Below are 18,244 nucleotides of genomic sequence, written 5' to 3'. Positions count from 1 at the left end.
TTGGCACAGAAGGTGAGAGAGAGGGAGGGAGGGGGAAGAAGAGAGAAGCAAATTGAAGGAAACAAGAATCAGGGAGGTGGGGGGAGAGAGGGTGACCCTCAGCTGCTGGACACATCAGGTGACAGCTTCACTGCGGAGACACTTCAAGGGCATTTTCACGAGTCTCCGAGGTCGAGCCGAGGCAACATGGCTGGCCTGGTTTTCCTTCCTCTCTGGCTTTAGCTTCCATCACCCAGGTCAGGAAGGCCCCACCTCGGTTCCGGCAGCGTCAAGGCTTCTTCCTCTCAAAGTGCAGCACGATTCTGCCCTCCTCAGGCCTGGGGCTGCCGGCCCCCTCGGTCTCCTTCAGGCCCTCCTCGGCCAGCTGGGACAAGTACTTCTGCGGTGGGGAGAGAGGGACAAAGGGAAGGGACAGGGTCAGGGGTGACTTGGCGGGACAGGGGAGGGGAGGGGAGGGGAGGGCAGGATGTACCTGGGCCCCTTCTCGCATCATGTCTCCCAGGGTGTGGGACCCCCCTCCCAGCCCTCCCCAGTCCTTCTGGGGCTACAGGACCCACGCTCAGCTCCCTCCTCTCTCTCTGTTAGTTTACAAGTACCGCAGGGCTGGCCTCGAAAACACAGATCCCAACAACGGGACCACTTCCAAGGCCCTTATCCTGTGCAAGCGCCCTTCTCTTTCCTTATAGAAACTCACTGAATGCTCACAATGACTCCACTTGTTTTCCAGAAGAGCCTCAGCACCCAGGGGCATGTCTGCGCGTGACAGGCAGGGGGGACCAGAGGCCAGGCGGACTGGCCGACCTACAGGGGGGGGGTGGGGGAGAGCAGCACTGTCCTGCGCGGATTGCCAAAGCCGGCTGCCGCCTCTCGTAACCACCTGTTTCCTGGCGGGCAGAAGGCAGGCTGAGAGCCCGGAGGTCTGTCGCTGGATTCCTGTTCTGTAGCTGGGGGCTGCCTCATACCGCCCCGGACACTCGCTGCCATCACCACCGGCCACCGGCCCCCGGCCACACGGCAGGCCGCCCCTGGGATTCTAGATTCCGTGCAGTGAGACGTAACGGGCCCCACTGATTGCCCAGGCAGCAGGGGGCAGTGCAAAGAGCACTGGATTAGGAGTCAGTGGGCAAGTGGTCACATGTGTGGGCTCTGCTGCCAGACGACCCGGGTGCAGATCCTAGCTCTCGGCAGGCAAGCCACCCAGGATCTCTGACATCTATGCAGTGTGGTTAACAACAGGAACTACCACTGTAAGGTGGCTGTGAAGTCCACGGGAGGTACTGTAAGCACTCAGCACCTGGCTCAGAATAAGTACCCCGTAATGTTGTCCTTTATCATGAGGGGCATCGGCCTTCTGACTCCGGGAAAGTACTCGTCTTCTCTCTGCCTCTGACTCCTAATCTGGTAAACGGGAGAAACGGTGCCTTCCTCCTCCCAGGGTGATTCTGAGGGTCAGACGAGGTGATGCCTGTAAGATGACCTGCTCTCTCTAGAAGAAACCGGTTGGCTCTGAGAGGTGGGTGAGCCTGATGGGGAGAGCGGCAGACCGACCGTGGGTCCCTGCGGGCCAGGCTGCTGAGGGAGGGCCTGGTTTGTTTTCCACCTCACCCCAGGAAGGGAAATGTGCACTCACTCCTCTCTGGACCTGGAGCCAGGGAGGCATCTAGTTTTCCTATCTGACCTATCTGACTCCCCTCGTTGTTCTGGGTCACTCTGGATGGGTTCTCTTCGGGTTATGACCAGAAGTGGGGGCCCAGCAGAGGCTGCACAGGGAGAAAGGAGGCTGCTTCCACCTGCTCCCCGCCTCAAAGAGCAATCCCTCACCCCCACCTCAAGGCCTGCTGGTGGTGCTAAGTTTACAAGTTGCCTGACTTAGGTGTGAACCAACACCTGCTGCTCGGGTTTGAATTCTTCACTTTTCACACATGTAACGTGGGGTAGTGTGGGGTGTGTGAGGCTGTGTGGACAAGAGACATTCTGTCAAGGCCACTGACAGAAACCTTATCTGAGAAGCCCGCGGTGGAGGCCCCCAGCTCCCCAACAGGTGTGCCAGAGAAACCTGAACTGCAGTTGGTGGGCCTGAAAGGCTTAGCCCATCTCTGGCCCTGACGTGCCTGGGGACCACGGGAATGGCTCTGGCCTGCTCTGGGGAGGTGAGTCTGCCTGGGGAGTTGGCCCATAGGCCCAGAACACAGTGTAGTCCACTGTCCTGGAAAAAAAAATACAGGATTTAGAATCAGAGGCCCTGGCAAGTCTGGACTCATCCTAACTTCTTGAGTGATCTTGAGTTGCGTGGTCTCCTTGAGAACTACACAATCCAGCTGAGAATACCACATGAGATCAAGAGCTCGCACACTGAGGTATCAGAACCTGCTATTTTTTTAAATGAGGATTTTCAGGCCCAGCCCTGGAGAGAATGAATAACGGGTGTAGGGTGGGTCCAGGAAGCTGCATGTTTAAAAATGCCAGCTGGTATGAGGACCACAGTTGGGGAAAATCAGGACTAGATGATCTCCAATGCTGCCATTCTACAGGTTTTATCTTGTTGGGGTGGGGGATGATGATGTCTTCAGGGTAGACGGCCACCCTCCGCTGGCTCTGTAGAGCCCAGTCTGGATGCTTGGTCTGGTCAAGTCAGGCCTTCACTGCGCTCCCCCAGGAGAGGCCAGGACTTGGGCCCCAGGCCCCACAGCTTCCTTGGTCACAGAGTGGCTGCTCGCAGAGGGAAATCAAGAGGCTTAAATGACATGAGTCCGGGCATAGCCAATGACAATCCCTTGCAGATGGTACCACAGGCCGTGCCATTATGGGTCTTGGTTTGCAAGATCAGCTTAACAGGCTAAAAAAGGGCACGTGATTAAGAATCAGGCAATCTGTTTCCGGGCCTGGTAACTCACCATCTGCATGGCCTTGGACAAATCACATAGCTTCTCTGGGCCTCAATATCCTCAACAAAAAACAAGAGTTGGCCCATATCTGAGTCTCTTAACTAGGGATGCACATTGGAATCATATGGAGAACTGTCTCAAATTATGTATTCCTGGATCACCTCCCCCCATTCTACTGACTAGCTCACCTAGTATGTGTGTGTGTGTGTGTACATATATATATATATATATGTATACTTTCAAAACACTGTCCAGGTGATTCTATTTCACACCTCTGGCTGAAGAATCCTCCATCAGCCACTCTAACAATTTAACAGCAATGTCTGCTTTGGCATCAGGACATGCTGCCACCACGAGGGTCTGCCCTAGGTGAGGCCGCACGCGCCAGAAAACTAGTCTGGCTCCTTGTAGTAAAAACATAAGGTGCCTTGGAATACTTATCCCTGGGCACCTGATATACCATGCTTTCTATTAAGGTCCCGAAGATCTCCCCCACACCCGAAGTTGCAACATGCCGCATGTCAGTTAGGTATATGTTACAGACCTTACTACTGTCTTTCATTGATTCTAAGATGAGGTTTTCTTCCCCCACATGTTAACATCTCTGAAACTGAGACGCATTTTACAATTGATGGAGTCTCACCATTTTCTTGACAACATTTTTTTTCCTACTGGTATCCAAAAAGTGGTAGTGTGTCTTATAACGGCTGGGACCTCAGACTGGATGAAACACAGTAGTATGTTTTATATGTCCCCTGTTACTATACCATAAAACTTATTTTATTGCTTATCTCCTACGCTCGGATGGAAGCTCCAAGAGGGCAGGGGTTTTTGCCTTTTGCTCGCGTGTGTGTTTATAATTTTTTTAAGTTTTATTTATTTGAGAAAAAGGGAGAGAGAAAGCAGGAGCAGGGGAAGAAGCAGAGGGAGAAGCAGACTTCCCTGCCAAGCGGGAGCCTGATGCAGGGCTCGATCCCAGGACCCTGAGATCACGACCTGGGCTGAAGGCAGACACTTAACTGACTGAGCCACCCAGGCGTGCGCGCGCGCGTGCATGTGCATGTGGTTTTATTGTTTTATCTCCAGACCTAGAACAGCATCTGGTACATAGCATGCCTCTGATAAATAGTTGCAGTGGCAGATGAACATTTGAATAGAACATAATGGTGATTTTTATTGCAGCAAACAGGGGAACAGCAACAGAGAAATGCCTGCATCTAGAATATCCAGGTCTTGTGAAAAGGGGTCAGCCTCAAGCATGGGCCGGGTGATCCCTAACTCGAGTTACTCAGACCAGGGGGAGAAGCAGATACCCCAAAACCCGCCCCCAACAGAATGCTGTAAGTACTCCAGGGGAGACAGATGTCCTGAGAGCACAGGGAAGGCGCCAGCATGTGGAGCAGCAGCCTGGGGGAGACGGGCCAGGGGAAAGAGCTGTTCTCCACGTGGTGGAAGGACATCGACCGGGGAGCCCCCCGGTCCTGAGCAAGGAAGGCTCCCTTACCTGTAAGTTCCTGTAGTGGACAGCACTGCGACAGTGGCTTATCTTCGCCATCTCCTCGCTCGTGTAGAACAGCCCGCACAGCTTGCAGTAAAACCCAGTCCTGGGCACCACGAACTCCACCCCTGCAGGAGGATGGGGGACGGACAGGCAGGACTTAGGAAGACCACATGAGGCCCCTGTGGTCCTGCCAGCTGGCGGGTGGAAATGGGAGCACTGAGCTCCATCCCTCGCTTGCTGTTGACTCTGGCTGGTTATGGAGCTTCTCCAAGCCTAGTTTCCTCATCTGCAAAACAAGCCTGAGAACAGGGCCGACTCCATTCCCAGGTGGTTGTGAGGGAATGCTTCACAATTCTCTGCTCTGCAGCTGTTCCTGGGAATGGGGCCCGGACCCTTCTGTTATCAGCCTGCTTCTAGGGAAACGAGGAGGAAGTGTTTCGTTTCTCCACGCTGTACCCCTCTCTGTAGCTGTTAGGGCCAGGACTCGGGAAGGATGCTGTCATTTTTGTTTGTTTTAGAATTATACTCATTAAAGAAAACTTTAAAAATACACAAAAGTGAGGGAAAATCACTTAGAGTCATTCCAATCAAAACATTTTCTTCCATACTATCTCTATGTAGGGCTTTTTTTCAGTTAGGGGGCAGTTTTCATTGTACCCTAAGTATAGTTCTTTCTCCTCTCTTTTTCATGTAATCGTGAATCATAAACATCTTCCCATCGTCCAGTGTTTACATCTGAACCACCCAGCGATAGCATTTTACTTATGGGATTTGCTAAATAGAAGTCACAGGATTCTGGGCTGCCTTCTGATTTTGAGGAAAGGAAATGGTGGCCTGATGGCGAGAGAAGTGACGGTGTCACAGCCCAGAAGATGCATCTTCGAAGGCACGGTGGCTGCTCCAGCCTTCGCCAAGGTGTTTGGGGGTCACCGTTCTCCTCTTGAAGCCATGGTCGGCAGAGTGGAAAGAGTGCAGGTCTGAGAGGGCACAGACCAGACTCCAGTAAGAACCTGTGGGAAGCTGGGGGGAGTCGGAACTGTCAGCAGAAGAGCAGGGCATCAGGGCCGTGAGAAGCAGGACCCCTTGGGGAACTGTGGGAACGGGGCCAGCGGTTCCTGCTCTCAGGCTGGGGGGCTGGCGTGTGCGCGCCCGCACTTGGCTGGTCTGCTGCCCACCTGCTTAGCGCCCGTGGCCCTGTGGGGGGCCGGGGGGGCTGCAGCGGGTGGAGGGGGGCCCAGGGCAGGGGGGCCGCCCTCCAGGGGGACTGCGGCCGCTTCTGGCAGAGAGGGAGACCGCCCAGGGCTCCATCAAGGCGCTGCGTGGGACCACATGCCTGGGCTTCCTTCACTTTCCTCCTGCCGTGTCCTGTGGGACAGAGACCCTGCCATTGAGCGGCCGCTTAGACTTGTAATTACAACTTTTTTTTTCATTTCAAAAGAGCCACTTATCAGTGTGCAGCGGCCAGCCTGGACGGAGGCGGGAGCCCGGGAAGCCTGCCCAAGGCCTGCTTTGACTGATTGCTCCTCTGTGGTTTGGGCCTGGTTTTGGCAGCCTCCTCAGCCAGTTTTCTCTAACTGCCACGCAGCTCGCTGCCCTGCCCACAGCAGCCCCCAGAAGGGAGGGGGCCTCTCTTGGGCCCGCTGCCCAGAAAGAGGCTGTGCCCTTGCCCTCCTCACCTTCCTCCCACCCCCACGGCAAAGGACCGAAAAGTGGGCCCTGCTCTGCCTGTGGGTGGCTGGCTGGCCCCTCCACCTCACTCACAGGCCCGCAGGAGAGGAGCCGTAAGCAAGGCCTGCCTTGGTCCTCTGTTCCCACAGAACAGTTCTCCCCAGCCTGCTCTGTAGGGAGATGTCCACACAAGACAAGATAAAGGCCACTGGGAAAGGAGACGCACCACCCGGAGGCCACAGGGAGCAGACACAGGCCTGTGATCAGAGCCGCTCCCTCTATCCTGCCCCAGACCCTGCAGGAGGGGCCAGTGGGTGGTCCCAGCAAAGAAACCTTGGGGTTTCATGGCAGGGCCCCGGTAAGGCCTCCAGCATCCTCCAGGTTTTCCAAGAGGCCTTCCAGCCCATGTCCTGGGTCCCCAAGAAGGGGCGCCACTGCCTCAGAAGCCCCCACAGAGCGTGAAGCAGGGCCTGAGCTGTGGGCCCTTTCGACCCAAGCGGCACAGCGGCCATGTGAGGGGTTCTGGGTGAGATTTCTGGAACGACGACTTCCACTGCCCCCCCCCCCCAAAAGGCTTGGAAGCCACAGTATAGTGGAGAGAAAATGGAATTTAGAGTCCGAAAGATCTAGCTCTTTTACGTACACTGTGTGACCGTGGGTACGTTATTTAAACTCTCTGAGATTAGTCTCCTCATCTATAAAATAGAAATAATACTCCCACAAACGGTGTTATCATTTTGCCTGGTGCTCAAAAAATATTCGTTTCCTGCTGTGGGTTAAACATTTCTCCACAGAGGCCTTCCTGCCCCCTAACCCGGGCCCCGAAGGTGGGCAGCAACTCTTCCCTGCCCCCGCCTGACGTCCAGCCGTGAAGCGGTACCAGGTGCTTAAAAGCACTGAGGAAGGAGAAGTCTGAGGAGGATCCCCAAACGCCTGGCAACCCCCCCCCCCCGCCCAGTAACTGGGAGTTGCCAGGCACCACATGCCAACACCACCTCAGGATGCCTCTGGAATGGGAGGGCCAGAACTGAAGAAAACTCTCACTGCCCCAACCCGTCTGGAGCCACGCGGTCCTCCCATTTTTCAGCCTCTATTAAGCATGACAATTAAAGCTGTATTTGCTTTCTAATAATAGCTCCTGGGCCGGGTAATTATAACGACATCATCCTAGCAAATCCTGTGATGGGTGGAGGGGGAGCTTGCGTTTTGCAGGCAATGCCCTTTGGTTCTGGAAGCGCAGACCTTGGCAGGCTCAGGCTGGCTGGGGTCACTCAGAGCTGGCCTCAAACCCATGGGGCCGTGCCCTCTCTCCGTTCCCCCCACCCCATGTCCACCCCATCCCCCGAGCACTGGGACCTCACCTCCCTTTACTCTGGATCCTTGGCACTCCCCATTTGCCTCCCTGCTCTCCACAGGGACAAAGCCTGAAGGCTGTTCCCTTCCTCCCTAGAAGTCTCTGCAGGAGTGCTGGATTCTGGAGCATAAGGGGCATGCAGCCCCAGTGAGAGGAAAGAGTAGGGCTCAATAATTACTTCATGAACGAGTAGTAACAACAGAGAACCCTCCTCCTGGAAAACACTCAGACGTTACACGTATTCACTCATTTCCTCCTCAAACTAACTATACATGGTAGGCTTCTATTACTACCCTTAGTTATTGATGAAGAAAGTCAATAAATCAATGAGGAGAGCTGAAAAGGGTCGCTCTTTGTCCCCTAGCCAGCTGAGACATAAACCTGGGGAATCAGATTCCACAGTCTGTGCTCTTAACCGCTGCACAAAAATTGCCTTTCCTACACTGCGCTTCCTGAACTAGAGGGACAGGAGGGCAGAGTGGTCTCAGATTGGAAACCCGGAGCTCTGACCTGACCTTGCTGTGTGACCTTGGGTAAGCATCTGCACTTGTTTCCTCTCCTGTCAAATGTGGAGAATGGTGCCATACCCCCACCCCCTAAGATCAATAAGATAATGGGTCTCAAAGCTCATCGAAGACTACAGGCAATACAAAAGCACAATCTGTTACAGCCCCAAACTGGAAACAACCCAAATGCCCATCAACTGCTCAAAATAATTATGCTGAGTGAAAGAAGTCAGGCAAAAACCCTATATTCCAGATGATTCCCTTTGGATTCAAACTCATGTTTAGTGACAGAAAGCAGATCAGTGGTTCCCTGGGGACTGAGGTGTGGGGAGGGAGGAATGACAAAGGAGCATCAGGAAACTTGGGAGGTGATGAATACGTTCACTATGTTACTGTGGTAATTAGTCTCCCAGGTGTACACATACATCCAAATTGATCAACCATACACTTTAAACATGTGCACTTCTTTAACATCAATTATACTTCGTTAGAACTGTTTTTAAAAGCAGAACGAGATACCATTTTCCTAACAGGTTGGTAAAGATTCAAAACTGATGACGTCCAAAGTTGGTAAGGAAGCAGAGAATGAGAATTCTCACTCCGGCAGGGAAAACTGGTATAATCTTTTTGGAGTGCAATTTAGCAGCAATTATGAAAAGATGAACGGCGAATATACATCACACCACAACCCCCACTCCCCGCTCCCAGTCTAGGACGCTGTCCTGCAGAAACCCTGGCATGCACACAAAGGTGACGGCATGTTTGGAAGGCAGCAGAGCATAGAGGAAGCATGGTCCTATGAGTCAAACTACTGGGATTTGAATCCTGACTCCAGTCTTTGCGAATCATCAGCTTTGTAACCCTGCATCTCAGATTTCTAACTTACAAAATAAGGATAAAAATATTATCTACCTCATAGGTGTTTTGAGAGAGTTAAATAATGAAGGAAGCACTAGAAATGGTGCTTGCATGGTAAGTGAGAAACATAAAAGCTTAACTCTTACAGCATTTTAATAATGGGGAAAAACTGAAAACATGCTAAATGTTCACCAGCAGAGAAATGGATAAGTAATTTATGGTACATCTTTTAGAGTGCAATATTTACAACGGTTAAGAAGAATGCATTGTCTGTATACTGACGTGAAAAGGTCTCTGACTCCCACTGTTAAGTTAAAAAAGCAAATTGTAGAACATTCTGTGTATGGTGTGACCTAGTCTCTATGGGTATGATCGTGACTACCTCTGGAGCTGGGGAGAAACTGGAGTGAAGAGATACAATATTTAACATTGACTTTACGTGGCTCTTATTTTTTACACTTGTCATAATAATCTATCACACTTTTTGGAATGAAAAACAATTTTTAAAAAGACACAAATGACAAGGTGGCAGAACTTATTCTTAATTTTTGCTTGTGTGGGTCGCACAGATTCCAAGTTCTTGGATGCCAAGAGACTTGTGTTACATTTCTCAACCGCCCCAGAGTGCCCTGCATGGTGCCATGTTGTCTAGAAAGTGCTGCTCAGTAAAAATGGGTACTCTATGAAAATGGAACATTTGGAGGGCAGAAACAGTAAGAAATGTTTAAAAGGAGATGAAAAGAAAAAGAGAAACCTGATGGAAAAGGTGAGCCTCCATATTGACCAGCCCCTCCCTGAGTAAGCAGACGTGTGGTCATCAGTCCTCACATAACCCGTCTTTCTCGTGCTTCCTTGGGACGCTTTCCCAAATGATGCCTTCCTAAGCTCTCTCTCCAGTGGCTGTTACTATTCCTTTGTCTCATTGCTTTCCAACCTCTCAGAGTCAATGCAAAGACTCAAAGACGACGTGGAGTGGGAGTCACCGGGTTAGCGGTGGTTATCAGAAGCTCCCAGGGTACTTTATCGAAGTAACTTCACTCCTTACCCTGAGGTTCTAGTTAACTCTCCCCTTATAAATGTGTCCTAGGTGATTCTATTATTAACCTCCCTTCCTGCACCCCCCCACCACTTCTGCTATTGCAAATTCCACTATGGAATTGATCTGATTCAATTCCATATTACCGGTGAAAAAAACTAAGGCTCAGGAACCCCACTGAGGCCTCTGCATTTGCACATTCCCTGCCCAAAGCCTGAGCCACCTCCTTCTCAGTGCCTCCCACCAGCTGCACCCCTGGACCCCCAATCTCCATTCTGCCTCTGGCTGGGTTGCCTTCTCTGGCCAGGTGGGTTCTGACAGTACCTTCCATTCCCAGGGCCTCCGAGAAAAGTATTTTTACATCTCTCTCTCTCTCTATTGACTTGTTAATAAAGGACTTGTAGTGACTGGAAAAAATAAAAACCAAAATACATTCCTGGGTATGACTTGTCTGAGGTCATGCAGTCAGTCATCCAATAAGTGAAACAGGAAGGAAAGGGGCCCAGGTCTCTCTCTGTTCAATGCTCCCTCTACCAAATATAGAGTGTCTCCCCAAATGCAGTCTCTTCAGCATCATTGCCTCAGAGAAGCTGGTCCTTCAAAGAGGAAAAAAATGTAGCATTGTCTTGGGAAGGGCTGGGGCAAGGAGGGTAGGGAAGCCAGGAGCAGAAGTTCATTTCTGTTGACTTTGGGTGGCCACTGGGGCCTCTGATCTCTGCCTGAATAAAGGCTGTGTGGTCAGGAATAAAGCATTCCCGAACAGGGAAAGCGAGTTTCTCTTTGCTCTGGCTCCCAGGGCAGTCCTGTTCAGGGCCTGACGCCATGAGGTATCAGCTCTACTATCGGGAGACTGAAATTGCAAGAAACCTTCAAGATACGCACCATACCTATCCCGGTTATTACATCTGACGTTAAACACAACAAAATGACAAAAAAGCCCTCGGGACCTCTTAGATGTTACCATGGCGCTATCATTTCCTGGAGCTGAATGCTCAGGAAGGACTGTGTACTTCACCTACCTAGAGGAATGCTAAGTTCACTGAACACATCCTCTGGTTCCCAGGAAGGCAAAGAGAGGGGCTGTTTCAGCTCCACTTCGGTGTATTCCGGTGACCTCACGTCCAGAGACTTCACTTCCACGTACTTGGGGTTGTCTGCAAAACATGGGCCAAGGTAGAGAACTAAGGAAGCACGATGTACTTCAAAGACTCTCTGCCATCCTATTCTTGCACTGTGTGATCAGGCATGGTCCCTCGCACTGCTTAATAACATGAAGCGAGGGCGAGGACTGCTAATTAGAGCCCAAACGCTGTAATTGAGAGTTTGTTCCCCTGCCAAAAGGATGCCCCCCCACACACGAACCCTCGGCAACTCCGCGCCTTGGGTCCATGGGGGATGGGCTACTGCCTCCTTCGGTTGGGATGATCCCCGCCTTGCCCCCCAACTCAGAAATCACTCCCTCTCCGCAGGCAGGAGGACGACCGGTGGCCACACATTGTGCTGACGTGTCTAGGTGCAGAGGTTGGTGCAAAAGGCAATGCCACGTTCACCCCAAGCTTGTTGAGCGGTGTTATTAAATATGAGCTCCAAACACTGGGTAAGCAAGTCAGCCATGAACACCAGTGCGTGTTGAGACCTATACGGCAAAATAAAGGGGTTCAATCGGGGCACGGTGAACGTTTTGCTCCTTCTCCAGTCCTGCCTTCCGGAGACCCAGCCCAGGCCTCCGCGTTGCTCCGGCAACCAGGCAGGTGCTCAGGGCAGTTTCCATGGAGACTCGCAGGTGAAAAACAGCTCAGGTCAGCCCGCCATGCAGGAGAGTCTGAGTATCCAGCAGCCGCCAGGCTCGTGCCAGCCACAGGGCATGGGGCGGAAGGTTTTTTTTCAAGCCTCTACTCCACGGTTTCTGTCCCCGACTCTGGTCCCCCTCCCTGCCACCTTCAATGTGCTGCAGGCCCTCTGGGGAAGGAAGCGCTAGTTATTTTCCCGCGGAGAAGGCTGAGGGCTCCTCCTCCCCGCACCGTAGCCCTTGCCGGATCTTTGTTCCCACTTGGCAGAGAAGACAGGGCTTAGCCTATTTTAAACTCTGTCTCTCATGATGGCATAGCGCCGGGCACCCACAGCATCACCTGCAGCGGAGGCGGAGGACAGCCTGGGACAGGCCTCGCCTCCCCGTTAGGCCGTGGCGACTGAGGGGGTCTGCACCGGGAGCCAGGGGAACGGGCCGTACCCCCCGGGAGCCCCCCACCTCCCGTCCCACCCTCTGCCGGCTCGGTGCTCCTTTCTCGCCTCCTGCTCTCCTGCCCCCTCCCCTGGGCTTCACAGGAGTAACAGCCCGGGTGGTCCGCCCTTGGGCAGGCTTGAGAGGCCGTCTGCTAATCCAAGGAACCAGAGCCCCTTGGCCTGATGATTCAAAGCTTTCGCTGATTTTAGTTGTCAGGGTCTATCTGGGCTCCCGTAAATTCAGAGAAGTCTATCCTGTCTGAGTCTGCCTCTCAGAAAACATGTGGCCTCCTATCTGATTTCCTTCACACCATTTGCCAAGAAGCGCTAACCGTTTAACCAGGCCTTTGGAAGCTGGCTTTCTGCACCAGCTTCTTGAATGCTGGTTGAAACCTTGCTCATGTTCGTTCCAGCCTGCACGTGCCCGCACACCTCCCTAGGTGAGCAGTGATCCCATCAACCCAACCGCACGGGAGAAAAGGGAGGTAGTTACCCTGGGTCGACACTCCATGGCAAGCCTGGCTTTGGAGGCTGGTGTCGGTGCGAGGGCTGGCTTTCCCCTCCAGGGGGCTGCCTTCACAAGCCCCGTCTTCAGGGGTCCCCCTGGCCTTGCAGTCATCGAGAGGTGGGCTAGGCTGCCGGGCCCCCTCCTCTGCTGGCTCGGGGGAAGACATTTGCTGGAGTGGAGGGGCCAGACGCACATCGGAACGCTCCCCTCCCTCTGCCCGCTCCTCGTAGCAATCTGAACCCTCCAGTGAGCGGCCTGTCTTACGTTCAGCTGGCTTCCGCTCAGTGTCCAGATTTAGGCCAGGCATTTCCACGTCCATGTCATTGGGACAGCTCGTGGGGGCAAAAGGCAGGTCTTTGGGTGTCTTGAGGTTGATTTCCGTGGCCCCGTTCCCTACGGGCTTCACTCCCTCGTTGGTGAAATCCTTGGCTACGTCCAGGTCTAAGGTGGTCATCACACAAGGACATATTTCTGGGCAGATTTTGCCCTTCTGGTCAATGGGCACAATTTCTTCCAGTTCTGGGATGTCTGGTTCCATAATAAAATCTTCCTCCTCACCAACCTCGTCCACCGTAACAAGCTCCTCCATGTTGGTGGGGTACCAGCTCTCCCCTTCGGCCTCACTTCCACTCTCCCACTCTTGCTCCTGAACAAACATGCAGAAGAAAGGTCAGAGAGTGATGGAGGAGCAGGTCTTGGTATTCAACCAGAGGGCGCAAACCTTGACCACTGGGCCCCTCTAATCAGAAAGATCTAGAGCACTCGGGCTTCTGCCTGGGAACACTTACTGGGTAATCAGGAGCTGTAAACCACTCAAGTCCCACATCGCTGATTCATCCCTAGGATGAGGCTCAAAAACAGCGTTTAGAATCAGCCCTTAATGCTGAATCTACCACGTTTAAAATGGCACAAAGAATTTCAAACCCTGGTGTATAATAGGTGCTCAATAAAGTTTTTGAATGAATGAATGATAAAGTTATAAACTCTAAATAAATCAACTGGCTGGAGCTATTTCCTTGCATGAAGGCCATCACTAAATGGAACTGTAGCCAAGTCCCCCCTCAAAAGTCCCCCAAGCTCCCTTTCCCACAAGGGTGCAACTTTCATAGCCATGGCTCACACTTGGCCCCTCCTGAAACTCTGTCATGTCCCTAGGAGCCAGATTTCGGAGATCAGCCTCCTCGCCAGCAACACTCATCTCTCCACCTCTCCTGACCAGAAAGGCACAAAGCTGGCCATGTTCCAAACACGTTTCTTTTTGCTGAGGCAGCCACAGCACTATAACTGGATTTTTAAATTTTAATTAAGTAAAATAATCTTTACAAGCGCAGTAGATGTTTTTTTAATCCCAGGGTCTGGGCATGCTGAGGTCAGGGCCCTAGCTTGAGCATCCGAAGCTCCCCTCTTCCCCCAGCCCCTCCCAAGGGAACTATTCTGGGAGGCTGGCTCTGAAGCCTGAGTCTTTTTTGGGCACATGTTTTCTCTTACAAGTGCTGCCAAGGTGCTGGAGACTGAGGCAGAGCCCAGGCATGCAGTCAAGATCTCCTTAATAAAGACTGCAGAGATCCCAGGCAAAACCATTCTTCCAAGAAGTGCTGGCTTCATTCGTGACAGCCCAGGTGGGGTCTTGGATACAGCCCATGCAGCGAGTGGGGCATCCCAGGGCAGGATGGGGATGCCTGAGACGCGGTGCCCACAGGCCGTCATGCAGATGTGGCGGTCCTGCCAGCACCTGGGACCAAATTTACCTTCTTTGTCCTTGTGTCTTCTGCATCTGAGGACTCTGTTTCCTTCTCCTGCCTGGTCGCTGATGAGGTGCTTTCTTCCATGCCCTCCTGCTCTTCTTTTCCAGCCTTACCAAAAAAGAACAGAACAAACCAAATCAACAGAGGGGTGAGCAGGGGCAGAGGAGAGAGGGAGCGCCAAGAGAGAAAACAATGCAGCTAACGGTCATCAGGTGTGTCTCACAGGCACATTTCCTTGATCGTCACCAAACCCCTCGGAGGCAGGTGCCTTGCCTTTTATAGATGAGGAAATGAAGGATCAGAGAGGTTAAGTAACTTGCTCAAGGTCACACAGACAAGTGGAGGCACGGAAATGTCTCAGTGGTTGGACTGATATCTTTAGTGGGGCAGAAATCTCTGGCAAACTGGGTGTTTTTGCAGTTGTGAAGCCTACAGGCAGGGAGGGTGAGTAAAGGGACCAAGGGTAAACTGGCCCGGGGGTTGACAACCATCGTGGTGACATCTCCCCACAAGATCTGTTTTGGCCATAAAAATCACATCCGGGCCACTTATGTGTAGGAAGTGGGTTGTTAGTCAACCAGTGCCCCCCTCACCCCTTTTTTGTCTTCTCTCTGACCTAGAGCTATTGCCCAAATTAACAACCCCCTTCCCTTCTTCCTTCCTTCTATTCCCTCCCGCAAATTCAGTCCCTCATGAGAGTTAGTGCTCGTGTCTGAGAAACTGAACAACTCAAAGCAGGTGTTTGGTTTGGGAAAGTAGGGTCTCTGACCAGCCTGAGAACTGGGGTCAGCAATCTATCATCCTCAAGCCAATCTGAACCAGTGCCTCTTTTTACATAATCTGTGAATTAACAAGGCTTTTCAAATTTTAAATAGTTGCATTTTAAATGACTACATAAGTACCCACATAATATCTTCACTTTGGCTTCTTGGCCCATATAGCCTAAAATATTTACTGTCTGGTGTTTTGTAGGAAAAGTTTGCCAACCCCCATTTTAGACGTTTTGGGAGGATATTCTCCCATGACTTCAACTTTGGCCACCAAATCAATGACTCTTTCTGGAGTTTCTCAAGGGCACATTGCATTCTCTCAACAATTTTGGCTGAGGTTGGCTCTAAGTAAATGACTCTGGTTCTGATTTCTTATGAGCAGACACACCCCTCTTGAGTTGACAAGGAGCCAGCTGGGGCAGGAGCTCAGGGTTGACTGGTTTAACCAGTTATTACCAGACACGGGAAGAGAGTTGAAATCCTCATGTCCTTGCTCTTTCTGGCATTTGGAGCAGAAGATTCCACTGTAAGCTGTGCTCTAGTCTTCTAAGCTAACCCAAGTGCAAAGCAGCTCCAAATGCCTTTTTAGCCATCAGAATCCATAGCGTCTACCAACAGGAGACCTCTTTCTTTATTTTATCTCCCTGAATAAACTCTCTATGGCCCTCCCTTGTCCAAGTAAGTAATCCTTACCCTCCCCAAGCAATTCCTACAGCCACACTCCTAGGTTAACACAATAGAGGAACCACCACCCCCCCCCCCCCCAAGCCCCCAAGTCCAAACTGGGAGAGGCAGGACAGCATGGCTGGCAGGAAGCATCTTGCCAGTAGGATCGCGGTGCTTCCTCCCTGCAGACAAAGGAAACGGAGCAATGCCTTCAGTGCGCACCCTGTGCCCTGGGATCATGTGAGAGTAGCAGCTTAAGGGAAACCAACAAATGCAACCAATGCACCCAGCTGTCCACACCAGCTCACAGATGAAGATATTAGGTCTTAACTGTTGCAAGCAGAGCTCTGCCTCCACAGGGCTAGGGCTACTGATAAACACCTCCTAACTGTTCTCCCCCTCCTGCTCTGTGGCCTCCTCCCAAGTCTATTCTCCCCAAGGCAATCAAGAATGATCACTCCAAAATGCAAAAACTATCATAACCTCACTGCACCTTCTTGCTTAAATATTTCATTTGCTCCCCCTTGCACTTGGGATGAAGACAAAAATCTGTAACCTACCTACAAGGCCTTGCATGATATGACCCCGTTGACAAACCAGACATACCTCCCACCATTCTAACCCTGGCTGTCTCTGTTCCAGCAACACTGGCCTTCAGCCACAGGGCCTTTGCACATGTTGTTCTATCTGTTCTCCTTCTTTTTCACTCAGTGAAACCTACCATTCCTTCAAATCTCAACAGTCCCATCCTAACCAGGGAAGCCTCTGATTCATCACAGGCATTAACAGCACTGCATACCTCCATCGCCTTCTTAGCACTCAACACGCATGCTCTTCTACTCATATGAGCAATTGATTAGTATGTCTTTCCACTAAACCATGAGCTTCACGAGATCAGGAGTCATTTCAGCCTTCACTCAGAACTGTAGTCCCAGTACTAGGTGCTCTGTGGACATCAGTCAATAGAAGAATGGAGACCTGAAGGCTTTAAGGAGGGGGTGGAGTGTTAACTAGCTCACACCTGCCTCTGGCATGCTTGGGTCTCTGTCTAGGCTCCGAACTAAGCATAAATAGTTTTTCTATTTCTCCCTCCTATGGACTGTTTATACTGGGGGCTGCATTCTAGGGACCCCTGGGCTCCACCTGGCCCACAGACATGTTTTGGCCTATACAGTTTCTAAAATGTGGGAAATTCCACAGATATCTGGACTTTGGTGCTGCTCCTCAAAAAGTGGGGGCTCTCACAGCACAGGGCATGCAGTCCGGGATGGCAGCCATGAATTGGAGCCGAGCAGTGGCTAACTGCCCCCGACAGGTACCTCCTCCTTGGTCTGCCATGGCCCCTTCTCTCCACGTTGGCTTCACTCCTAGTATCTGGTCTATATCCCCTGCCTGGCTTCCCTTCTCCAAGCACCTGGGTCTGTAACCCTTGATCGCCCTTCTTTCCCATGTTCACCGTACTCAGCGACTTGATTTCTCTCCTTCTTTCTGTGGTCTTGTGGTCAAGGCTGGGCCCCATGTGTGGACCTGGCCACCCACCAACACTGAGCAGCACACATACTGGCCTCTCCACGGCACTTTCTCCAGAGATCTTAGAAATTTCAAATGAGCACAAGCTCATTAAAGTCCTACGACAGCCTTGTGATCACACTCATTTCACAAATGAGAAAACTGAGGCAGAGCAGAACAGGGTTGACCTGGTTCTCAGAAGCCTGGCCTGTCTCCAGGGTCCAGGTGCAGTCATTCCTTTCTTCCTTCAACAAATACTTACTGAACACCTGCTCTGTGTCAAGCCCTGATCTAGTGAGCACTGCAGACAAAAATTCCTGCCCTTGTGGAGGTTACCTCTGGGGGGTGGAAGAGATAGACACTAAATAAAGACAGACATCAAGGGATAGCTTGGACCAGGAAAGGTAAGCAGAGAAGGAAGGGAAGCAGGTTGGGACATTGTGGTTTTATGTAGAGGTATTTCTGGCCAGGAATATACTTGGGGTGAGCATGACAACAAGTAAACACAAAGGAGGGGAGGAGGGAGAGAGGCAGACTTCAGCAGGGCGGGGCGCCTAGGCAGGTGAACACATGTAAAGGCCCTGTGGTGGGAGGTGCCCAGTATATTAGGAGAAAGGCAAGGACACCGTCCTCAGCCCTGCTGCCTTCCAGCTCCAAGTTCAGTCACTGAACTCATCTGACTCCTGGGGCAGCCCTGGGGGGTTGGGGTTGTTCTCAAGATTGTGATATACAGTTTGACATCAGTGAGGAAGACTTTGTTTTGCTGATATTCCACCAACTGGTTTTGGGCTTCCTGGCTCCGAAACCACAGAAACAATCTGTTGGGGACCCCAACAAGTTCCTACTGACCCCACTCTAGGGCTATTAGAGGCAGAACCAGCCAGAGAGACAGAATTTGGGGAAGCCCATGGGGCTTTCTGGGCATCTTTTTTTGCATCAGGGCTCTGGGATGACCCACAGTACGTGTCACCTTAAAAGGGCAAACCGATAAAAGCAAGTGGGTAAAACAGTAGGA

The 18,244-nt window shown here is 51.8% G+C and overlaps 1 protein-coding gene across 1 annotated transcript in view; it reads right to left on the bottom strand.

Moving 5' to 3' along the window:
- Window positions 1-268: 268 nt before the first annotated feature.
- RBM20 (RNA binding motif protein 20) overlaps window positions 269-18,244 on the bottom strand; it is a 183,406-nt gene continuing 165,430 nt past the window's right edge. Inside the window, exons 10-14 of the mRNA XM_021700006.1 lie at window positions 14,288-14,392; window positions 12,525-13,185; window positions 10,828-10,962; window positions 4,390-4,511; window positions 269-379 (exon numbers count right to left, since the gene is read on the bottom strand). Coding sequence (XP_021555681.1) covers window positions 269-379; window positions 4,390-4,511; window positions 10,828-10,962; window positions 12,525-13,185; window positions 14,288-14,392 — 1,134 coding nt within the window. The remainder of the gene's footprint in view (window positions 380-4,389; window positions 4,512-10,827; window positions 10,963-12,524; window positions 13,186-14,287; window positions 14,393-18,244) is intronic.

Source organism: Neomonachus schauinslandi, chromosome 6, assembly GCF_002201575.2.
Source record: "Neomonachus schauinslandi chromosome 6, ASM220157v2, whole genome shotgun sequence".
NCBI lineage: Eukaryota > Metazoa > Chordata > Mammalia > Carnivora > Phocidae > Neomonachus > Neomonachus schauinslandi.
The sequence above is the reverse complement of the archived record's forward strand: the minus strand, read 5'-3'. Positions and strand labels throughout refer to the sequence as shown.